Raw genomic sequence first — 18,721 nt, 5'->3', positions numbered from 1 at the left:
CACCACAGAAACTGTGCGTCGTCTGATCCGCGCTACTTACTCTGTTTATTCCCTTGACTGAAAGTCATGGGTCTTATGGATGATAAACACCCTAAAATGTTTGTCACACAATGTTTACTACTATGATTGAAAATGCATGAATGTATGACCAAAAACCTTAAATATAGAAAATGTTTGTCACACTTTGTTCATTCCTTGATAACACGATAACTTGACTAATTCTCAACGGATTTCCAAAATCTTTTTTTTTATCGACGTGGAATTGAATTCCTGAGGTTAAGTTCGAAGATGGGCTATGACGGTCGGGTGATCTTAGAGATATTCCCAAAAGAATTCTTGTCTCGTCCCTTGATAACACGATAACTCGAGTAGTTTTCAACGGATTTCCAAAAACTTTTTTTTATTTCACGAAGAATTAAATTCCTCAGGTTAAGTTCGAAGATGGGTCGTAACGGATGGATGATCTTAGAGATATTCCCAAAGGAATTTTTGTCTTGTTGCTTGATTCCACGATAACTCGAGTAGTTTTCGATGGATTTCCAAAATGTTTTTTTTTAATCGACAGCGAATATAATTGCTGAGGTTTAGTTCGAAGATAGATCGTCACGGACGGGTGATCTTAGAGATATTCACAAAAGAATTTTTGTCTCGTTCCTAGATAACACGATAACTTCACGTAATCCTTAACGGATTTTAAAAACTTTTTTTATTAGACGGGGAATTCCATTCCCGAGGATAAGTTCAAAGATGGGCTATAACATAACGGTCGGGGGATCTGAGAGATATTCCCAAAAGAATTTTTGTATCGTAACGTGATATTATCGTGTTTAAGTTGAGTAATTCTTAATGTTTTCCACAAAAGAAAATTACAGTTTGTTCATTTCATCATAATTTGGGAAGAACTTAATTGACTGGGTACATTTAAAACTCTGACATATCTAAAACTGTGTAAAAATGACATGAACAAACTGTATAAATACAAAAAAAGAAATTTTTGGGTTAAGTTCGAATATACTGGAATAATATTCTAAGATTTATTCCAAAAAATTTTTTGTGTAATATCTTGGTATCGATGATAAGAAAAAAATTAAAGTTTGGACGAGTGTGAACTTTACGGCCAGAGCGAAGCGAGAAATTCGCCCCTTTCCCGGGTCTGGCAGCAGACAATAAAACTTAAGAGGCATCGGTGGTTAGCTAAAATTGTAGTATTAATCAATATAATGGAAAAACTCGCACACGTTCGGCTGGGTGTCTCTCACAGAGAGACAGTTGGAAAAATTGTCATCAATAGTAATAAATTAACATATAAGTTACCATTGTACTATAGCATACCAATAAAAGGTGTCAAAACATGGTCTCATTCTTCCATGTTTTTATAAAAAAAAAACTTTACCAGCTCTAAAAAAAGTGAGCAGTGTAACGAAATTTTCATAAACGCTTAGTTTTCTCATGGTTGGTCAAACTGCTACAACCAATACCCTCTCTAGCAAACAAACTACTTTTATTAAGGTGGTAAAAGAATCAAGTAACCTTTACATGTAAATTACAGCGTAGTTAGTCAAAATGTAGAATAGTGTTTGTAAAATACAAAGAAATAAGGTGTGAATTGAGAGTTTGGTTGCTAGAGAGAGTATTGCTACAACCTAATCTGTTTTATGTTGAAAGCTAACAATTCGTGGTCGTTATTGCAGTCGTACATACTTGAAAAATGATTCTGGTGGAAAGATATCATCAAAAGACAGTATTTTAAAATCACCCAAGTATACTTTTCAGCAAAGCATCGATGCCTCTTAAGTACTGAAAATACGTATGAGCCATTTTGAAGTACGTGATATGAACGAAGTTTTTTATGTGGATTGAGAATCTGTGGTATTTAAGTAAAGGGAATAAGAATCTCTAAGCTAAACTTTGCTACTGGACGCATACCCTTGTACTTTTATATAACTTTTAGAGTGATTTTTTTTGCTCGGATTACAAAAATCTTCTTGAGAAAATTAGTCAGTCAGTCAAGTGTATGCGTTTTAGAATTGTTAGGCATCTGTTCTCGACAAGAATGACAGAAAATAATCGAATAGCTTTAGTTTGCGTCTGTTTAAGTAGCAAATTGTTTATTGTAACTAACGAAGTAAAAGATTTGATAGGAAAGATTTTTTACTCTAATGAAAAGAAGTAGCAGATTTACTCATTACATTGGAATAAACTTGATTCTTCTCAAGTGGTCTGTAATTTTTACCCCTCCCCTCAAATAGGGAGACTTTCATTTATAAGTTTAGGTAATACTTGACTCTTCATATACTTTGTCTTGCGAAGATACTTATATAATTTTGTCAAGTAATTTGGGTTGAACAGAACTAGCGGGCAAGTAGAAACAGTTTGAAATTTGTATATTAGTTTCTATTCACCCCAAATTAGGGGTTTCAGTCAAGTTATTATTGTAAATGAAAATCGCAATCTCCATATTGTCCACAGTTGTTATCGATAAATAGATTTTTCCTAAGGGGATTCCATTTTAAATGTCCAAAGAGAAAGATAGAGTGATAGAATGCTTGACAAAAAAAATCTTTATTTGAACAAACGAAGCGTGTTTCCTTCTTAGATAAGTTGCTTGCTTGCTTCACACGATGGGCAAAAATTCATAGAAAATCATTTGTCAGTCAAAAGGAAATCCTTTGTCAGCCGAAAGAAAATCCTTCAAAACTTTACAAAAATCATTTGAAAGGATCAATGAAATCAAATAAAAGCAAGAAAATTCTTGAAAATTAAAAAAATCCTTTGAATCAGGAAAAATCTTCTCCTTGGGAAACAACAGAAAAATCCTTGAAGATCATCAAAAATACTCAGAGGATTTTCTTTTTGAAAATCGTTTGTCAACGAAATTTACAAATAACTTGGCCCTCTTAGGGCTGCTCTGACTCCGGAGAGTGTGGGATATTGGGCTAATGAGGTGTTTTTCTGGTCTAGAAGGCTTAAATATTGGACCCATATCTTTTTTTAGAATTTTAAAAAATAGTTTAGGCATGGGGAGCAAGTCATTTGTACAACCTAATTTTTAATATAAAATTATTTTTTCAGCGTCGCCTCGTTAGGACACGATTACGATTAGTCCTAAGATATTCTTTTATCACTTAGTGCAAAATATACGTTTTTTGTCCCGGAGGGTCATAATTCGTCATTTTTCGTCTCGTCGAGGCAAGTTCGATTTTTTTTGGACTACCAATTCTCGCGGTTCTCGCTATCTTTGAAGTAGCTGATACGATGATGCAAAAATAGCGGAACTAGAATTGTTGGTGGCACTGATCAAGCGACAAATCCAATTTTACAATTCAAATAACCAAAAACTTCAAATCTTCTAGTCAAGGACATTCCATGACTGCCCTGACCTACTTAGATATAAATTCGTTTTTGAGAAATTAATCACATTTCTATGATGTTTATTATATACATTTCAAAACAAGTTGCGTGCAAATTAGTTTATTTAATGTTTTTAAACACAAATCCGTCTAATGTGTCTAAAAAAAATGCTCAAAAAAGAACTGTACATGGCATGTCAATTAAATGTGTATTTTATAGTTCACCAACAAAACTTCGGTTCTTTTTATTCTCCGTAATTACAGATATTACATTTTGCATTTTATCAGTATCAAACCGCACACACGTTATGTGATAATGCCACACAAAACAGCACACCAATCAGTGTCCCCTGAGATTACAATCGTAATTATTATTCTTTCAATGTTTTCATTTAGTATACTTGGGATTGTGGCAATTTTACCCGCTGCCGAACATTATGTGAACATTGTTTTGGTTTTAGTTGGACTTTGCCAGTCGATAAGAAATGAGGGTCAAATTTTCTTACATAAAATTGTGAAAACTTTCGCCGTTAAAGTTCCAATTTTGCGGTGAATTTCCATATAGATTTAGACATTCGGAAAAGTTTAAAAACAGAGTAAATCGGTACCCTAGAGTTTTGGTTGGTAATTGTTTTGGAGGGTCGGAACTTACCCGTTGGTAATGAATTTCTTTGAAGGTAGATCTAACGATAAAAAATTAAAAGTTTCGTTATAACAAATTCAAATGTCCCCCTTTTGGTTTTACTGTTTTGCGTATTAATTAGAAGAAGAAAAAAAGTTATAATGAGATGATGAGATGGGATGACTTATTTGACCAACGGTAAATTCAATGAAGAAACCATTTTTTTTGCTCTTTTAAATTTAGAATTTTAAGCAAACAAAAATCAATTGATTAACATTTTGTTCCTAATGATTGAACGTTCATTTACAGATTATGGTCATCAGGATGTCGATCCCGATACCAAGGAGGTGTAGGAAGATTAAAATTCCTAAGGCGGCCTTTCTGTATTATAGGTACGTATAATTTTTGGATGATAAAGTTCAATTGGATAGGGACCATTCACAAAATACATACGCAAAAAATACTAATTTCCCCTTCCCATCTGCGTACTCTGAAGTGTATAGAGAAAACCATGAAGTCGAGACTTCATATTGAATTATTGGATGACCAGTTGTGGGTTCGAAACTCGACCACAACACAAATAATTCGTTTTACCAGGTTGTTGTCCATAATAATGACATCTGATTGAATCTGTTATTAGGTCTTGGGTTTTGTACCGATGTACCGATGGTTTTTGTACCACAGTGTGAGAGCCGTGAGAGAGCGAGCTGTCAAGTAAACGAAGCAAAAATGGAAAAAACTCAATTTTGTCTCTCACGCGGAGTGGTTTATTCGTAAGTGGAAATCAAGATTTACGCCAAAAATCTGTTGACGGTGTGAAGAGCGTACTTAATTTGTGAATGTTCCCTGATACATAATTAGCGGGTCATAGCCAAAAGCTCTTTGTTAAAAAGCCCGCTCTCACCCTATCGCTTACACAATTTTTTGTGTACGTTTCTTCCATTCACTCTACTATTTCAAACTTTCTAGCACCCGCTTCAAATACTTTCGTCAAATGTGTCCGGTGCAATACTTTGAAAACTTAAAATGATGCGACTTAATTCATCTATCGTTTGCTCGCAATTTTTCTGTATATCTGGCGCCAGCTTTAAGCCTTTATCCGTTCCTTATTACTCCGATCTTCGAAAATTGGAAATAAAAATTAATTAAATAAATTTTCCTCCCCTCAGACGTCATAACAATCGCAGCTTCGTTAATAGTAATAGCTATGGGAACATCCGGTCAAGTTTTTACAGCACTACGTGGTCTTCGATTTTTCCAAATTTTACGTATGGTACGAATGGATCGACGAGGCGGCACCTGGAAACTGTTAGGGAGTGTCGTCTACGCTCACAGACAGGTAAGCGTTACCCAGCAACCCAATCAAATTTTAAATTAAATTTGCACCGAAAACTCTTCCAATCCGTTTAATTGCTGCTTCACCGCACACTTACGAACGCTTCACATGTTGTGTAAACAGAGTTTTTGCAAAATTATATTTATTCGAAAGAGGAGATTAAGCCAAAAAGACAACATGATGCGTATAATTCAAAATTACATGAAGTGTCACAGGAACGGAACATGTATACGTTCCCATCCTTTATTAATTGAATTAATTTAATTGCGGTACCAGAAACCTGCAATTAAATTCTTGCGAGAACTGATATGTGTCTCGTAAAAAGGTAGATTTTCCAGATTTTGGCAATGTTTTCTTGTGGAAAATACAATTGCTCTATCAAGTGGAAATTTCAACCTTATTTATTCCTTATCATGAATGTGTGTAACAATTTATTTTCCCAGGTTTTTATGATTTAAATTGCGGTTATGTTCTGTATGTTTTACCTGGCATTGCGGTGGTTCTGTGTGTGATGCTACTGCTACATGGCAAAGCTGGAAATATTTTTCAGTTTGAGCGTATGTTCTGAAGGGATTTTATTTTGATAATATTTAATCCTTATGACATACTTACAAAGTGCTTTTTAAATGTTTACGGCATAACAGATGTATAAGCACTTACTTTACCGATCGTGTGAGGCAGAGTTTTTGGGATGATTTTCATTGTACAATTTAATTTTCAAATGACCCAGTTGTCTGTGATGAAGAGCTTTTACCAAAATATTTGCGGTAAAAAGCCACACATGTTTTAAATGAGCCTATTCAAGTTTGTAATGCTGTTATTCTAAGCAATGAATTGTCACAAAGATTTAAAAAAAAATTGTTAATCGCCTAATGAACTTTAGGTTTTCATGACACACAGTCATTCTACCCAAGTGAGTGAGAGATGAGTGTTGGTACGTTGGTAGAGCAGTGTTTTGCATAGTATATGAATAGTTAAATGTAAGAAAGGAATGTTACATTAGTGAATTATAAAGAAAATAAAATTTCATTTATTTTGGCTTCGTTCAGAACAGGCCGACATTGTTTCTTCTTCTAAACTATCGGAAAGCTTCTATTTTGGAAAGCTGAAATGAAATTTCATTATCCTTATAATTCGCTAACATTATACGTCCGCTTTCTGCATTTAACATTTGTTAAATGGAAAATGTAAAACAAAGAATCAAGCTGGCTAAAAAAGGTAGATTATGCCGTTTCATATTTTTTTAAAATACTTCTGGGGTATTTTCAACATTCCAGCCTACGGCTATTCATAGTCAGACTCATTCGCTATCGACAACGACAACACAAATAGCTATGTGCGCCGGATACTCTTATATAGCGTATTGCGTGATGAAAATATTGACGTGATAATAGTTTCTGTATCAAAGATACTGGTAACTAGGAGATACTTCTCACAAATGAAGTAACAGATTTATAATCTTTGAAGCGACATGATTGCCGTTTCTAAAAGAAAAATCACAACAAATTGCTTCGATAATTTTAAGAGCGCTCATCACTTGGCAAATTTGTAGCCTACATTTGTGCGCAAAAATATTTGTTTTTTGATAATTTCTCTGAACCAAAATCTTTTTTTGAGAAAGTAAAACCATTAAAGCACGCAAAAATGTGTTAAAGGAAAAATTGGTTTGTGGTTGATAACTTATCCCACTTGGAGAAACCTTTGATTATGACTTACAAACCAGTTTTTCCTTTAAAGGTAACACATTTTCGCATGCTTTAATGGTTTTTCATTTCTCAAAAAAAGATTTTGGTTCAGAGAAATCATCAAAAAACGAATATTCTTGCGCACAAATGTACGCTACAAATTTGCAAAGGGGTGAGCGCTCTTAAGTCTTGATTTATCTTAACATTTCAATATTCGTATCACTAAAGCTGTTCGGGACGGTCAGTGAAGTGATATGGCAGTTGAGAATCATCTCTCCGTTATCATAAGATGTAAAAAAACACGAAACATATGATGACATTCCTTCCGTACTTTATTTTCTACTTGTTTTGTATGTTTCTCCAATTGTACATGAAAATTCGCGTAACACATTTGGACGTTCTTTGTTCGTTAATTCAGGTTATGGCCCGAGATTCTTTTCACCAACAATAAACGAGTTTTTAACATATTTACAAACGACAAGCTCACATAAACAAATCTGTTGCTTTTCTAACTTTTTATCAGTTGTCTTACGTTTACTGAGCCTTAAAGAACAACACTCTAGCCCATCGATTCTTTTGGTTGTAGTTTTTCACCGTTATGTCTGTCGTAAATAACGTAAATATCCATCCCGTCAATGAACTGAAACTCGTATAATGTGTAACGTTGATGAAGCAAATTTAACTATTTCAGCTTACCAAAGCACTTCCACAAACTATAACTTGCATAAATAAAAACAGATAACCCACAGAATCCCTTCGTAATACATTCTGTATACTGGGATATCATATCCCTAAGATTGGAAATTTGTCAACGACCCACAATGCAACTAAAACATTACAGAGAGAGATAATGAAAGCACTGCGTTTTATAAAATCTATTTGTTCAGGCAACACATTCACTTAACACAACACCACCATTCACTGGATATAATATGTTCGTGTATGTGTATGCTGTTGACGATATTACTCCAGTAAGAACCTAAACAAGCTTAATAAAATTATGTTATGTAAACAGAAAACTTAATTTATGTTCGCATAACTTCTTCCACAACAATGTAAAGTGGTGTCAACTTGGAACGTAATATTTATTTGAGTTTGTAACCCTCTTGACTTTATACCGAAATAAATTACTAATAAATAGTTCATAGCACAGCACAACATATTGCTTGATGTGCCATCAGATCGTATAAAATCGTATAAACATATCACTAGCATAATTACAACAATTTTCACTCATACAAAGTCTAGCCGTTTTATCTCGTGCGGATGCTATATCATCATCACATCACCCATCATCACACTCTTTAAACGTGTGTGTCACCAATGTCATTATAACTGGAATATTATTATCTTTATCGTTCATTCTATCGTATACTCTCGACTTAATGTTTATGGTATTAGGTGGATACCATAAATAAACATAGCTAAAGATCTCTCATACCCATTCGGTCGGCCGTGCACACCCCCTTTTTTCATCGTTAATGTGAATTTAACTATGTGAAACATTGTTACCAGGTTACCCATCCACTCACACACGCTCACATGATAATAAAACAGAAAATGATTATGAAAAGCGTCAATGTTTTCTAATTTCTCAAATTACTTACACAGTGAACGATTTATGTTACACAGAAATTGTATGATAATTTAAGTACCGAAACCACACAGACGGAAATTGTGGAAAATTGTATCTGAGCTCTATAAATTGTGCTTATTGATGCGTAACTTTTGAAGGCTTTGAACTTCGGTGGGAATGAGTTGACAGCATAGATCAATGTTGGGAGGCGCTTACTCGTTAGATTCAAAAATATTCCATCCATTTTACTTAAGAAAATCATGGCGTTGAGGCAAATCAATTGAATTGCCAATGGAACTATTACTTCCGCAAATGGATTATCAATTGTACGAGCTTTGTGTAAGGAAAAATTCAACAGACTTACCAAATAACAGAAAAATATTGATCACTGGATCTCATCTGCTATTAAGCAACGACCTTTGGATATGACTTTCTTATATAGCACAAAACAAATGAAGTAGAAGATTTTGTGTAACTTAACCAGTTCATGTTATTTTTCATGTGTGATTAACCTTGTTTTCTCCACTCAGAATGCCTCGACAAAATGCCATTTTGTTGATGTTTTGTCTGATGACAATTCGGTTGGAGAACAATTCTACAAGGTTCTGAAAGAACAGGTTAAAACACCCACGAAGGCGGGTGACACTCAAGGCTGTAAACTTTGGTGAGGTCACGCAGATACAGATACGCGGGTGACACACCACAGTTGAAGATAAAATGGCGGATTTTATACAAAAATTCACCTTCTGTGACGATTCTCGTGGCCGTGACGATGCGATGTGGTGAATTTTTTTACATGTAAAATCTTCAGAAGTGGTGTGTTCCCGCGTATCTAATAAAATGGCTCTGCGTGACCTTCCCAAAGTTTACAGCCTTGGGTGACACACACATTTCGACAAATAGACACATTTTGTTGAACAAACTCGTTGCAGATTGTTTGAAATGTCAACTTGAAGATTAAAGTAAGCCAGGCATGGTTTAGGTCCCTTGTCAAAGTCGACTGCTCTTGCCTGGGTTACTTTACTCTGATGCCGTGCTGCGCTACAACGAATGTCTTGAAAGTGTTTATTTGCTGTTTCCATTCTCCTACACCTACTAATTTAAGTTACAAAGTTAATTGAAAGTTTTTGCGTGATGATTCGGCAGAAACTTTAAACCATTACCATTGCCAATATTAGCTGAACAAAGACAAAGTGTTTACGTAGGCATACGTGTGAGGAAATACCATTAATGGTGTTGATCGAATGGATACATTCAAATTTGGATTTGTCTATATGCACTTTTCAAACATTTGATTGTTTAAAATGTTTGGATTGAAGCCATTGGAATCGTTCAAATTAACTTACAGTTTTGCAGTTTCTAAGGCGTAGGGTAATTTGACTACGTAAAAGGTGAACTCGCACACGATTTTTCGATACCAAAATTTTGTAAAAGTAGTCATCAAGTCGATGACATGGCTAAAAAGCATTTGCAGCAATAAACTTGTGTGTGCGAGTTCACCTTTTACGTAGTTTAATAGTGCATTCTTTTGGCCCCGAAAATTTGTTTGATGTTCAACTTATTTTTTTATTCAGGTGATTGATCGTGATTTGCTTGTGTTATATCGTGATTTCTGATATGACGTCTCGAATACTCCCTCGTTCTAATTAAAATATTAAATTTAAATGCAAAAACTCATCAATTAATTATTGATTCATTACGAAGCAAAACGTTCAATCTTCGCAATAAAGATGACCATTGCTCTTTGATATCAAAAGGTTCTAAGAAAGACGGATAAGACCAAGAAAAATCACCGTACTGCAAATTACAGTCATTTACCTTACAATCAAAACTACATGGATGTCATATTCGGACATCCATCCGGGACAGAAGTATTATGAGTCATAAATTATTGGATGAAAAATAACAACAAAAAAACAAAATCAAAGGCTTTCGGAGTATAAAACGTCCGCAGTGCACACAGAGAGTTAAAGTAACTTCGCTGTCGTTATTATTTTTATCGGTCATGTGGTTTTTTTTTCTCCAACCAACATGCCTTTGTCATAAATGTAACGGCAGTTCTCTTTTTCTGTTTCAACATTTTTAATATGGGGGATGAAAATGTGCTTTAGCAATGGTGTTATGGATATGTATAGAAACATGTGGTGTGGTATGGTGAAAAAATGTTTTATATTGCCAATCGTTAATAGAGAGTATTAACTTGGACTGGCCATTCACGATACCTATACCGAATGTGCAACTCAACTTTTATGGTTTTGAAAAACATACTTTTTGGGTCATGCTTTATTCGGAAATATGGACCATGAAGCCAAAGGAATAAAACGTTGTGTGCTTCTAGATGCCTTACAAATTCGTTGCATGTCAACCACAATGTCCAGCCGAAATTAAAAACTTTTGGAGCTCATATTGATGTGATCCTTCTGCTTAGCAGGTGTGAAAAAGTTAGAGGGTTTAATTTGGTTAGTTGCTAGGTGTCGCTATGAGGCAGCTGCTTTATTGATAACTAAACACTGACGGCCCAAAAATTTTACCGCTGAGAACTTTTGAATCACAGAACAATACAACTCAGCAGAACTGTTGAGAGACTGGGCACATATAGGGGACCATACAGTACTTAATTATTGTGCAGAATGAGTCAATGCCGAATTTATACATTTCAAAGGAATCAAAATGAATTCGACCAATGTGCAAATCTACAGCCAGCCCCATTCACAGCTTGTCGAGACTAATCTAGCTGCATCACTACTTTTTCGATCCGACTATCTTTGAGTACCACACAGCGCTTAGCTATTAGTTCGAAATTTGGGGTTATTATGAACGCACCCAAACGGAATATAACTCTCCCTACAATCTTGGGTGTGGATTTTTGAGTTGGTAAAATCAATCCCCTTAATTGTCCATGTCCAGTCCATAGCACTTTTGTTGCCGAAAGTCAGTACAATTATAAAGTTATGTCATCAAGTTCTAGTTCAATAATTGGAGTGGTCTCAGGGTCCTGTGACTTTCTTTAATCAGCAATTTGATTATTTATAGATACAATTGTTAAAAGTTTCATATATGCAGAATGAGCACCAGCTGAATATCACCAGCTGGATCTACTAACACACACTTATTGTATGATAAACAAAATCAAAACACATTCTTAACAATGTGTTTACTTCATTCATACGTGTAATGTGCACGCAGATGACGTTAACGTATAAATGCACTGTGTCTGTGAATTGTATACAATACAAAGTGTTTTGTTTGTACACCAGCTGGTGATATTCAGCTGGTTCTCATTCTGCACATAAGAAACTTTTAGCAATTGTAAATACGCAAAAAATACAATAGATATAAGATATAAGGTCAATGAAAGTTTTAAAAGGCTGTGGACCTGGACCTATTTCGCTTTTTGTATTAAAAAAGTATTTTGTTCTGTGGTCCACTAATTTGAGTGAAAAGTTTTCGTGTGAGCATGGAGATCTGGTTTTTCCTCCTTCGTTTTTTGAAGCGAAAGCCTCGGCATTTAGAAACATTTAGATAAAAGGAAGAGAAAAAACTCTATCCTTCTGCGGCTTGAACTTTTGTTTCCCAAACCTTTAACTATAAATCTAACTACAGAATTGATAAGAACAAGAAAATTTTCCCAAGCTGCTCGCTTGTACATACAGTAATAGGAAATAGTAAGGAAATAGGAAATAGCAAATAGTAAGATGAGATACATTTTACAAGTGGCAGGTCATCTGCTATCGATAATGATGAAAACCATAGACGGATGAGCTCAGTATAGCGGCTTCTTATTTAACCAAAATGTATAATACATCTGACGAAGTACTAGATTTGGTATTAAACACTAGACGAAACTTAGAAAGAAGTAACAGATTTGATGATTTTGAAGCAATAAACAACTGTTACTATTTATAAAAAGACGGAACTAAAGCTAAATCTTCTCATCTGCACCAAATGCATAATTTTGTTAACGATTTCATTTCGTTTATCTTACAGGAATTAATAACAACACTGTACATTGGATTCCTTGGCCTTATATTTGCGTCTTTTCTAGTTTATCTAATGGAGAAAGATGTAAACAAGAAGTTTAATAATTTTGCTCAAGCCTTATGGTGGGGTGTGGTAAGTGAAACTTATTTAATTGACATTTTCTCCGCCAACCAGCACACCAGCTAAAATCCATATTAATGTCTTTACAGATTACATTATGCACAGTGGGTTACGGCGATATGGTGCCTGAAACGTGGCAAGGAAAAATTATAGCATCATTTTGTGCTTTATTAGGAATATCGTTTTTTGCGCTGCCAGCGGTAAGTTTATAATTGCGAGCAACCGATATGCTTGAGGCTGCATTTCCGTCGGCTATTATTTGTTGATTTTAATTATGAAATTGTCGAATGAATTGTTCAGCAATTGAACATTATATTGACAATGTAGTTCACAGTTTGAACAATACACACATTCAATGTTGAACAATCGCACTGATAAATTGAACAATACCATGAAACATGAATAAAGTCATTAATTAGTAACAAACGCGTCAACTATCATAAAATGCATCTGTTTTTTTTCCGGTCGCAGTTATTCTATTCCAGATAAACAGAACACAAACTAATTTAGTCATGATAACCCGGAGGCTGTAATTTAACGTTGCTTCAATATTTGATTCTGGTGACAGTGAGTTATTGTTGTGGCCTATTCATTATTGTACACTTGGGTCAGGCTACGATTCTCTTAACGTAAAACAACGAAAGACGATTTCTAATGAGCTTTAACCGTTCACACACAGGAACTATATCACCAATGTGGTTATCGAATCTTTGAAATTTACCGAAAATCTGTTACTTCAATTGTTTTAACAATAGTTTTACACTGTAAGACCACATTGAAATTCAGCTATAAATTCAGCACACTGATTGTCTCTATGTTTGCATTGCTTGTCACAGCAGAGTCTGCTGAGCCGACTACACCGATAATTTAAGTTCGTTACGTATAATCCGAGCACTAATTAGCTAACTTTTTCTTTGGGTTCAACTGCTGTAGCTCTTTTCCAAGACACGTTCCCCCAAAAGTAGCCCTTCTGTACTTATACGACAGAATAACAACACGGATAAGAAAGCAGGTTCAAAGTCGGGAGATCCGTAAGTTTGAATCTGCCACAAGACAAACATCTTCTTAATAAAAAGAGCGTCTTACGGTATTCCCTGTTGTAATCTGTAATGGTACATCAACCATCCGAACTAAAATCAGACAACTAATACAAATACGAAGAAACAATCTCCCACACTCAAAAGAAAGATCTAGGCACAAAGGTATTTGTCATTCGTGGTTCAATTGCCTTTACAGAAAGAAACGAATACGTACGTAAAGTTCATGTCCGTGATATTGAACACTCCGAAGACGTTATTCTGCGAACAATGTTCTATAAAATTTAAGAGGATTTTCTACACAAAGCTTGGAAAAACCCACTTCCAGTGCATGATGTTGTACAATTAATGCTCTCATGTAAAAATAAGATGATTAAATCCAGCTTTGACTTCAGACTTCAAAAGAAAAATGAGCAATTTGTGGCTTTTAATTGGAATTTTCTGCTAGACGATTGCGTTATTCGAAACAATGTTACCCGGAAACAAGCCTCTCATACATTGCAAATTGTTATAGCGCATAAAATATTAAGTAACAAAAGCGATTATGCAGTCGACGATAGTTGTTTTAAACCGAGACAACAACGTTGTAATTAATATTAAAGCGCTTTCTCATATCATACACAATTTAATTTCACAGCTGCAAAACTGTTCGTAATAAAATATAGGTAACAAATGAAACACTGTTGAACCGAACAGTTACTTGGTTGTGGTTCCTATAAATTTTCTTGCCATCAACATGTTTCCCATGTAAATCTTTCTGCGGAATCATACACACAAGTAGAAGGCATAGAAGCGATTCGTCAACGTATCTCAGTTCATTTTGATGTTATATTCCATCGCAAACAAATGATAAAATCCTGACTACATCCCGCCGTACAGTTCGCTCTCGTCTCATATATAACATATGAAATGGAACATATTTAACCCCGCACACAACATATCACTGGAAAATGCAGATTTCAATCAAATTTCAGTCATTCGAACAGCACAAAATCTAATAAATCACATTCAACCAAAACATTTATACGAAAATCGTACGGCATGTTAAGCCAACCATTAATTTTGTTGTTTATACATTTAGGGAATACTAGGCAGTGGTTTTGCCTTGAAAGTACAACAACAACAACGCCAAAAGCATATGATACGAAGAAGACAGCCAGCTGCAACATTAATTCAGTCCCTGTGGAGATGCTATGCAGCCGACGAGCATTCGGTGTCGGTAGCTACGTGGAAAATACATCAAGTTCCGTTACCCAGTCCACCGCCATCGTAAGTAGTAATTTCATGATTTTCTCTTTTTTTTTCTTTATTGAGAAATTTTATCTTACACATAAATCGAAATCGACTTGCGTTTTGAATCCAATGACGAGGAAAAAAAATGTTGAAGAAATAGTAGATTACGTCGTTGTTCGGACAATATTTTTAATTTGATCAGTGTGAGGTGTGTAGCCCAAGAGCTTTCTACATCCCATTAGTCAATATTATCAATGTCCAAACAATTACGTAAGTTATTTCACTCGCGAAGCTCGCCGGAAATGAAACTTACCGTAAATGTCAGCAGGTAATGAATCATTTCCGTGGGGTGGCGCAAGTTAAAATATTTTTTATTTTATTCACAAAGTCTAAAATAAAAGATATGAAGAAGGAAAGCGCTTCAAAAATTTATAATTTTTTGCTAAACGAAAAAAAACCGAAAGAAAAACCCAAAAAAATTTTAATTTTTTTTTTTGATCAAAAAACGAATTTTTTTTATTTCTTTTTCATTTATATTTGGTGTTTGTGTCTTTTTATAGTTCAGAGTACTGGGATAGATTGGTTAAGAATTTATGTGAATATAGGTAATTGTGGGTAAATTTAGTGAATGAGATTTCAGTTTTATTTTTCCAAACTTTTTTTTTGTATTTTGTACTTAATTTACCAGCAAAATCGATCACCAATTAAAATATACTTGCAAACTATATGGTGATACTTTGAACGTGCTATATATCTATCCACCGAGCTTATTCCGAAGCTCTTCACTGATCATTTTTATTGAGATGACTAATTGCAACCAATCAAATGCTATGAATCGTGTGTGAAATTTTGTCTTGTACAGATCTTTGAATTATTCTAATATTATTGTGAATGAGCATCAGGTTTGTTTAGCACTCCCAATGTCATGTTTATTACGAAGTCCTAGATCGACAGTAAGAAACCGGAACTCTTTCAGATGATGAAATCTACATGTCATAGCCAGGGACTAATATTGAGAAATATTTCATTTAAATTTCACCAAATTACACCAAAGAACTCACCAAAAGTGATTTTTTAGTGAAATTTGGTGAAATTTAGTTAAATCTGAATATTAGGTCATGTGTTATACACAACAATCACTAAAGAAACAGCAAAATATATCGCCATACAATAATCATGAAATCTATTACTTCTTTTCGAAATACCCAAATATTTGATTAAAAAAATCTTTTACTTCGTTCACTTTAAGAGTGATATCGCCAAATCTTCAGGTGATTTTTTTAACTTTGGAAACAAGCGGTCTCCGATTTTAATGAGTGATAGCTCGTTGGATTCGTCTTTCAATTCTAGCAAACACGTATCTTTCACTTTTTCTAAAAAAAATTTGTTTTCTGTGAAAAGTGTTCAAAAGTGATCACATGTCAGAGGGTACCGAAAACAGTTTTTCGGCAATAACTCAAGACAAAATTATTTTAAATTGTTGTAATGTTGTACGATTGTCGGCCTTTAAAAGACCTACAGGTGGAGTATACGCACCGCTTGGTGCTAGTTGATCCACTAGAGTTATGACTAGAAATATAGTGAATGTTCGGAGAGTCCGCCTTTTCTGCAGCTTCGATGTACCACGGAACTGAGTATGGGGTGTTGTAGCTGGCCTCACCCACTATCGTTGCACATATAAATGAATCCAGTACTTTTAAGCTGCAAGCCTACAGAAGTCTTGAAAAAAAAGTTGGTGCCAAAAAGTAGATTTTTTCCTTCTGTCTGAGGGCCCAACTGCCAGAACAGCATCTGGAACGGTTCTACGTGAGTAATTTTGTATCGTCTACTATTCCCTTACCGTATACGCTTCACTTTGACTCGAATATAGGTCGTTACAACATATCCAGTGTTAGTAATTCTTGTGAAAAATTATTAAATTTTTCTCGGAGGATTTTAGTCAAATAAAGTGTTAGCGTATAGCAAATGACCTCAGGAGTCCGGAACAGTAATTAGTTTTTCAATTGGACCAATATTTGCTACGCGACAGGAGTTTGGAAAAACGATACGATCAAGTGGGAGCAAACGGTTTTGCAAACTCCTGTCACGTAGCAAATATTGGTCTAATTGAAAAACTAATTACTGTTCCGTAGTCCTGAGGCCATTTGCTATACGCTAACACTTTATTTGACTAAAATCCTCGGAGAAAACTTTAATGATTTTTCTCTTGATATTACTAATAGTGGATCTGATATATTCGCGACATAGCGAAGCGTTTTTCTATTGATAAGGTGAAAGAATAGTAGACAATAAAAAATGATTGCCGTAGTACCGTTCCAGATGCTCTTCTGGCAGTTGGGCCCTCAGAAAGAAGAAAAAAATCTACATTTTGGCACCAACTTTTTTTTCAAGACTTCTGTAGGCTTGCAGCCCAAAAGTACTGGGTTCATTTATATGTGCAACGATAGTGGGTGAGGCCAGCTAAAACACCCCATACTCAGTTCCGTGGTACATCGAAGCTGCAGAGAAGGCGGACTCTCCGAACATTCACTATATTTCTAGTCATAACTCTAGTGGATCAACTAGCACCAAGCGGTGCGTATACTCTACCTGTAGGTCTTTTCAAGGCCGACAATCGTACAACATTACAACCATTTAAAATATTTTTTTCTTGAGTTATTGCCGAAAAACTGTTTTCGGTACCCTCTGGCATGTCTTCACTTTTGAGCGCTATTCACAGAAAACAAATTTTTTTAAGAAAAAGTGAAAGACACGTGTTTCCTAGAATTGAAAGACGAATCCAACGAGCTATCAGTCATTAAAATCGGAGACCGCTTGTTTCCCAATCACCTGAAGATTTGGCGATATCACTCTTAACATCTTTTTCATTATATAAGTCCACATTAACCGGAGGTCATCGCTTGTTTTGTCGTTGCTGTCGATTGCAGATGGTTAGTAGTTTCTAAATGGTTTTAGGCACTTTCTAAATTTAGCTTTCAACCAAAGAAGTCTCTGTGACAATAAGAAAACATTTTTGAAGGTAAAATGTTCGCACTGAATGTGATCGAAGTTTCATTTCATTCCATGGGACGAGTACGTAAAGACGTTTGTGAAACTCTGCTACTTGCTTACGATTCGTGATTCGGTTCACTTTAAGTCCTTTGAAGAAGCAGAGTTTCTCAAGAGAGTTTGTTTTTGCTAGGGAGAGTATTGGTCGAATAAAAAATTAATTATTTTTCTGTTGACATTGGCTTTGTTGCAGTGACATCTTTCATTGAAATAGTGAATCGTAGAGAACTGATGCCATATTCCCTCTCGAGAAATTGACCTTGTTTCATTCTCGAATGCACCCTAATGATGCAAAATATTCAAATTCATGGTCATCAAATCTTCAACTACCATCGTCCGTCATATTTCTTACATGTTCCTTAACAAAACATTCCTCTGCAATTGCGACAGTTCTCATCACGTCCTTTATTGTTATTATGGCCAATAACAAAAATCAATAAAATCATCTGAATCATAAGTCGTGTACATACCGCACCGTATAGCAACTAGACACAAGTCGCCCATCATGAAAAGCCGTTAGCCTCTGCTATTTTTTTACGATTTTGGTGTGTAACAAAATCACAATAACAATTTCGACAACAATAAAAAACACGAGAAAAAAAATGTTTTTCTTCTTCTCTCCATAAAATTTCACTTTCCTTTGCTCGGTTTTTACCCCATGTTCTTTCAAACAATCAATTACGATTCGTTTGACTCATTTAACAGCCGAAGAAATCTTCATTGTTCGACGAAT

The 18,721-nt window shown here is 35.0% G+C and overlaps 1 protein-coding gene across 17 annotated transcripts in view; it reads left to right on the top strand.

Moving 5' to 3' along the window:
- The window catches only part of LOC119079366 (potassium voltage-gated channel subfamily KQT member 4), a 98,188-nt gene that overhangs the window by 28,080 nt on the left and 51,387 nt on the right, over positions 1-18,721 (top strand). For 10 of the 17 annotated variants that reach the window (XR_005088158.1, XM_037187224.1, XM_037187235.1 and 7 more), the window contains exons 3-8: positions 4,282-4,364; positions 5,142-5,311; positions 12,557-12,682; positions 12,760-12,870; positions 14,789-14,976; positions 15,501-15,545. Coding sequence is in view for 16 of the 17 variants with exons in the window: in XM_037187224.1 (XP_037043119.1) it covers positions 4,282-4,364; positions 5,142-5,311; positions 12,557-12,682; positions 12,760-12,870; positions 14,789-14,976; positions 15,501-15,545 (723 nt within the window). In the remaining variant the exon portion in view is untranslated. The remainder of the gene's footprint in view (positions 1-4,281; positions 4,365-5,141; positions 5,312-12,556; positions 12,683-12,759; positions 12,871-14,788; positions 14,977-15,500; positions 15,546-18,721) is intronic. The other 7 variants (XM_037187226.1, XM_037187232.1, XM_037187225.1 and 4 more) reach the window with 1 other exon arrangement.

The sequence above is a fragment of the Bradysia coprophila genome, unplaced genomic scaffold, assembly GCF_014529535.1.
Source record: "Bradysia coprophila strain Holo2 unplaced genomic scaffold, BU_Bcop_v1 contig_324, whole genome shotgun sequence".
Lineage (NCBI taxonomy): Eukaryota > Metazoa > Arthropoda > Insecta > Diptera > Sciaridae > Bradysia > Bradysia coprophila.
This window is presented reverse-complemented; position numbering and strand designations above follow the sequence as displayed.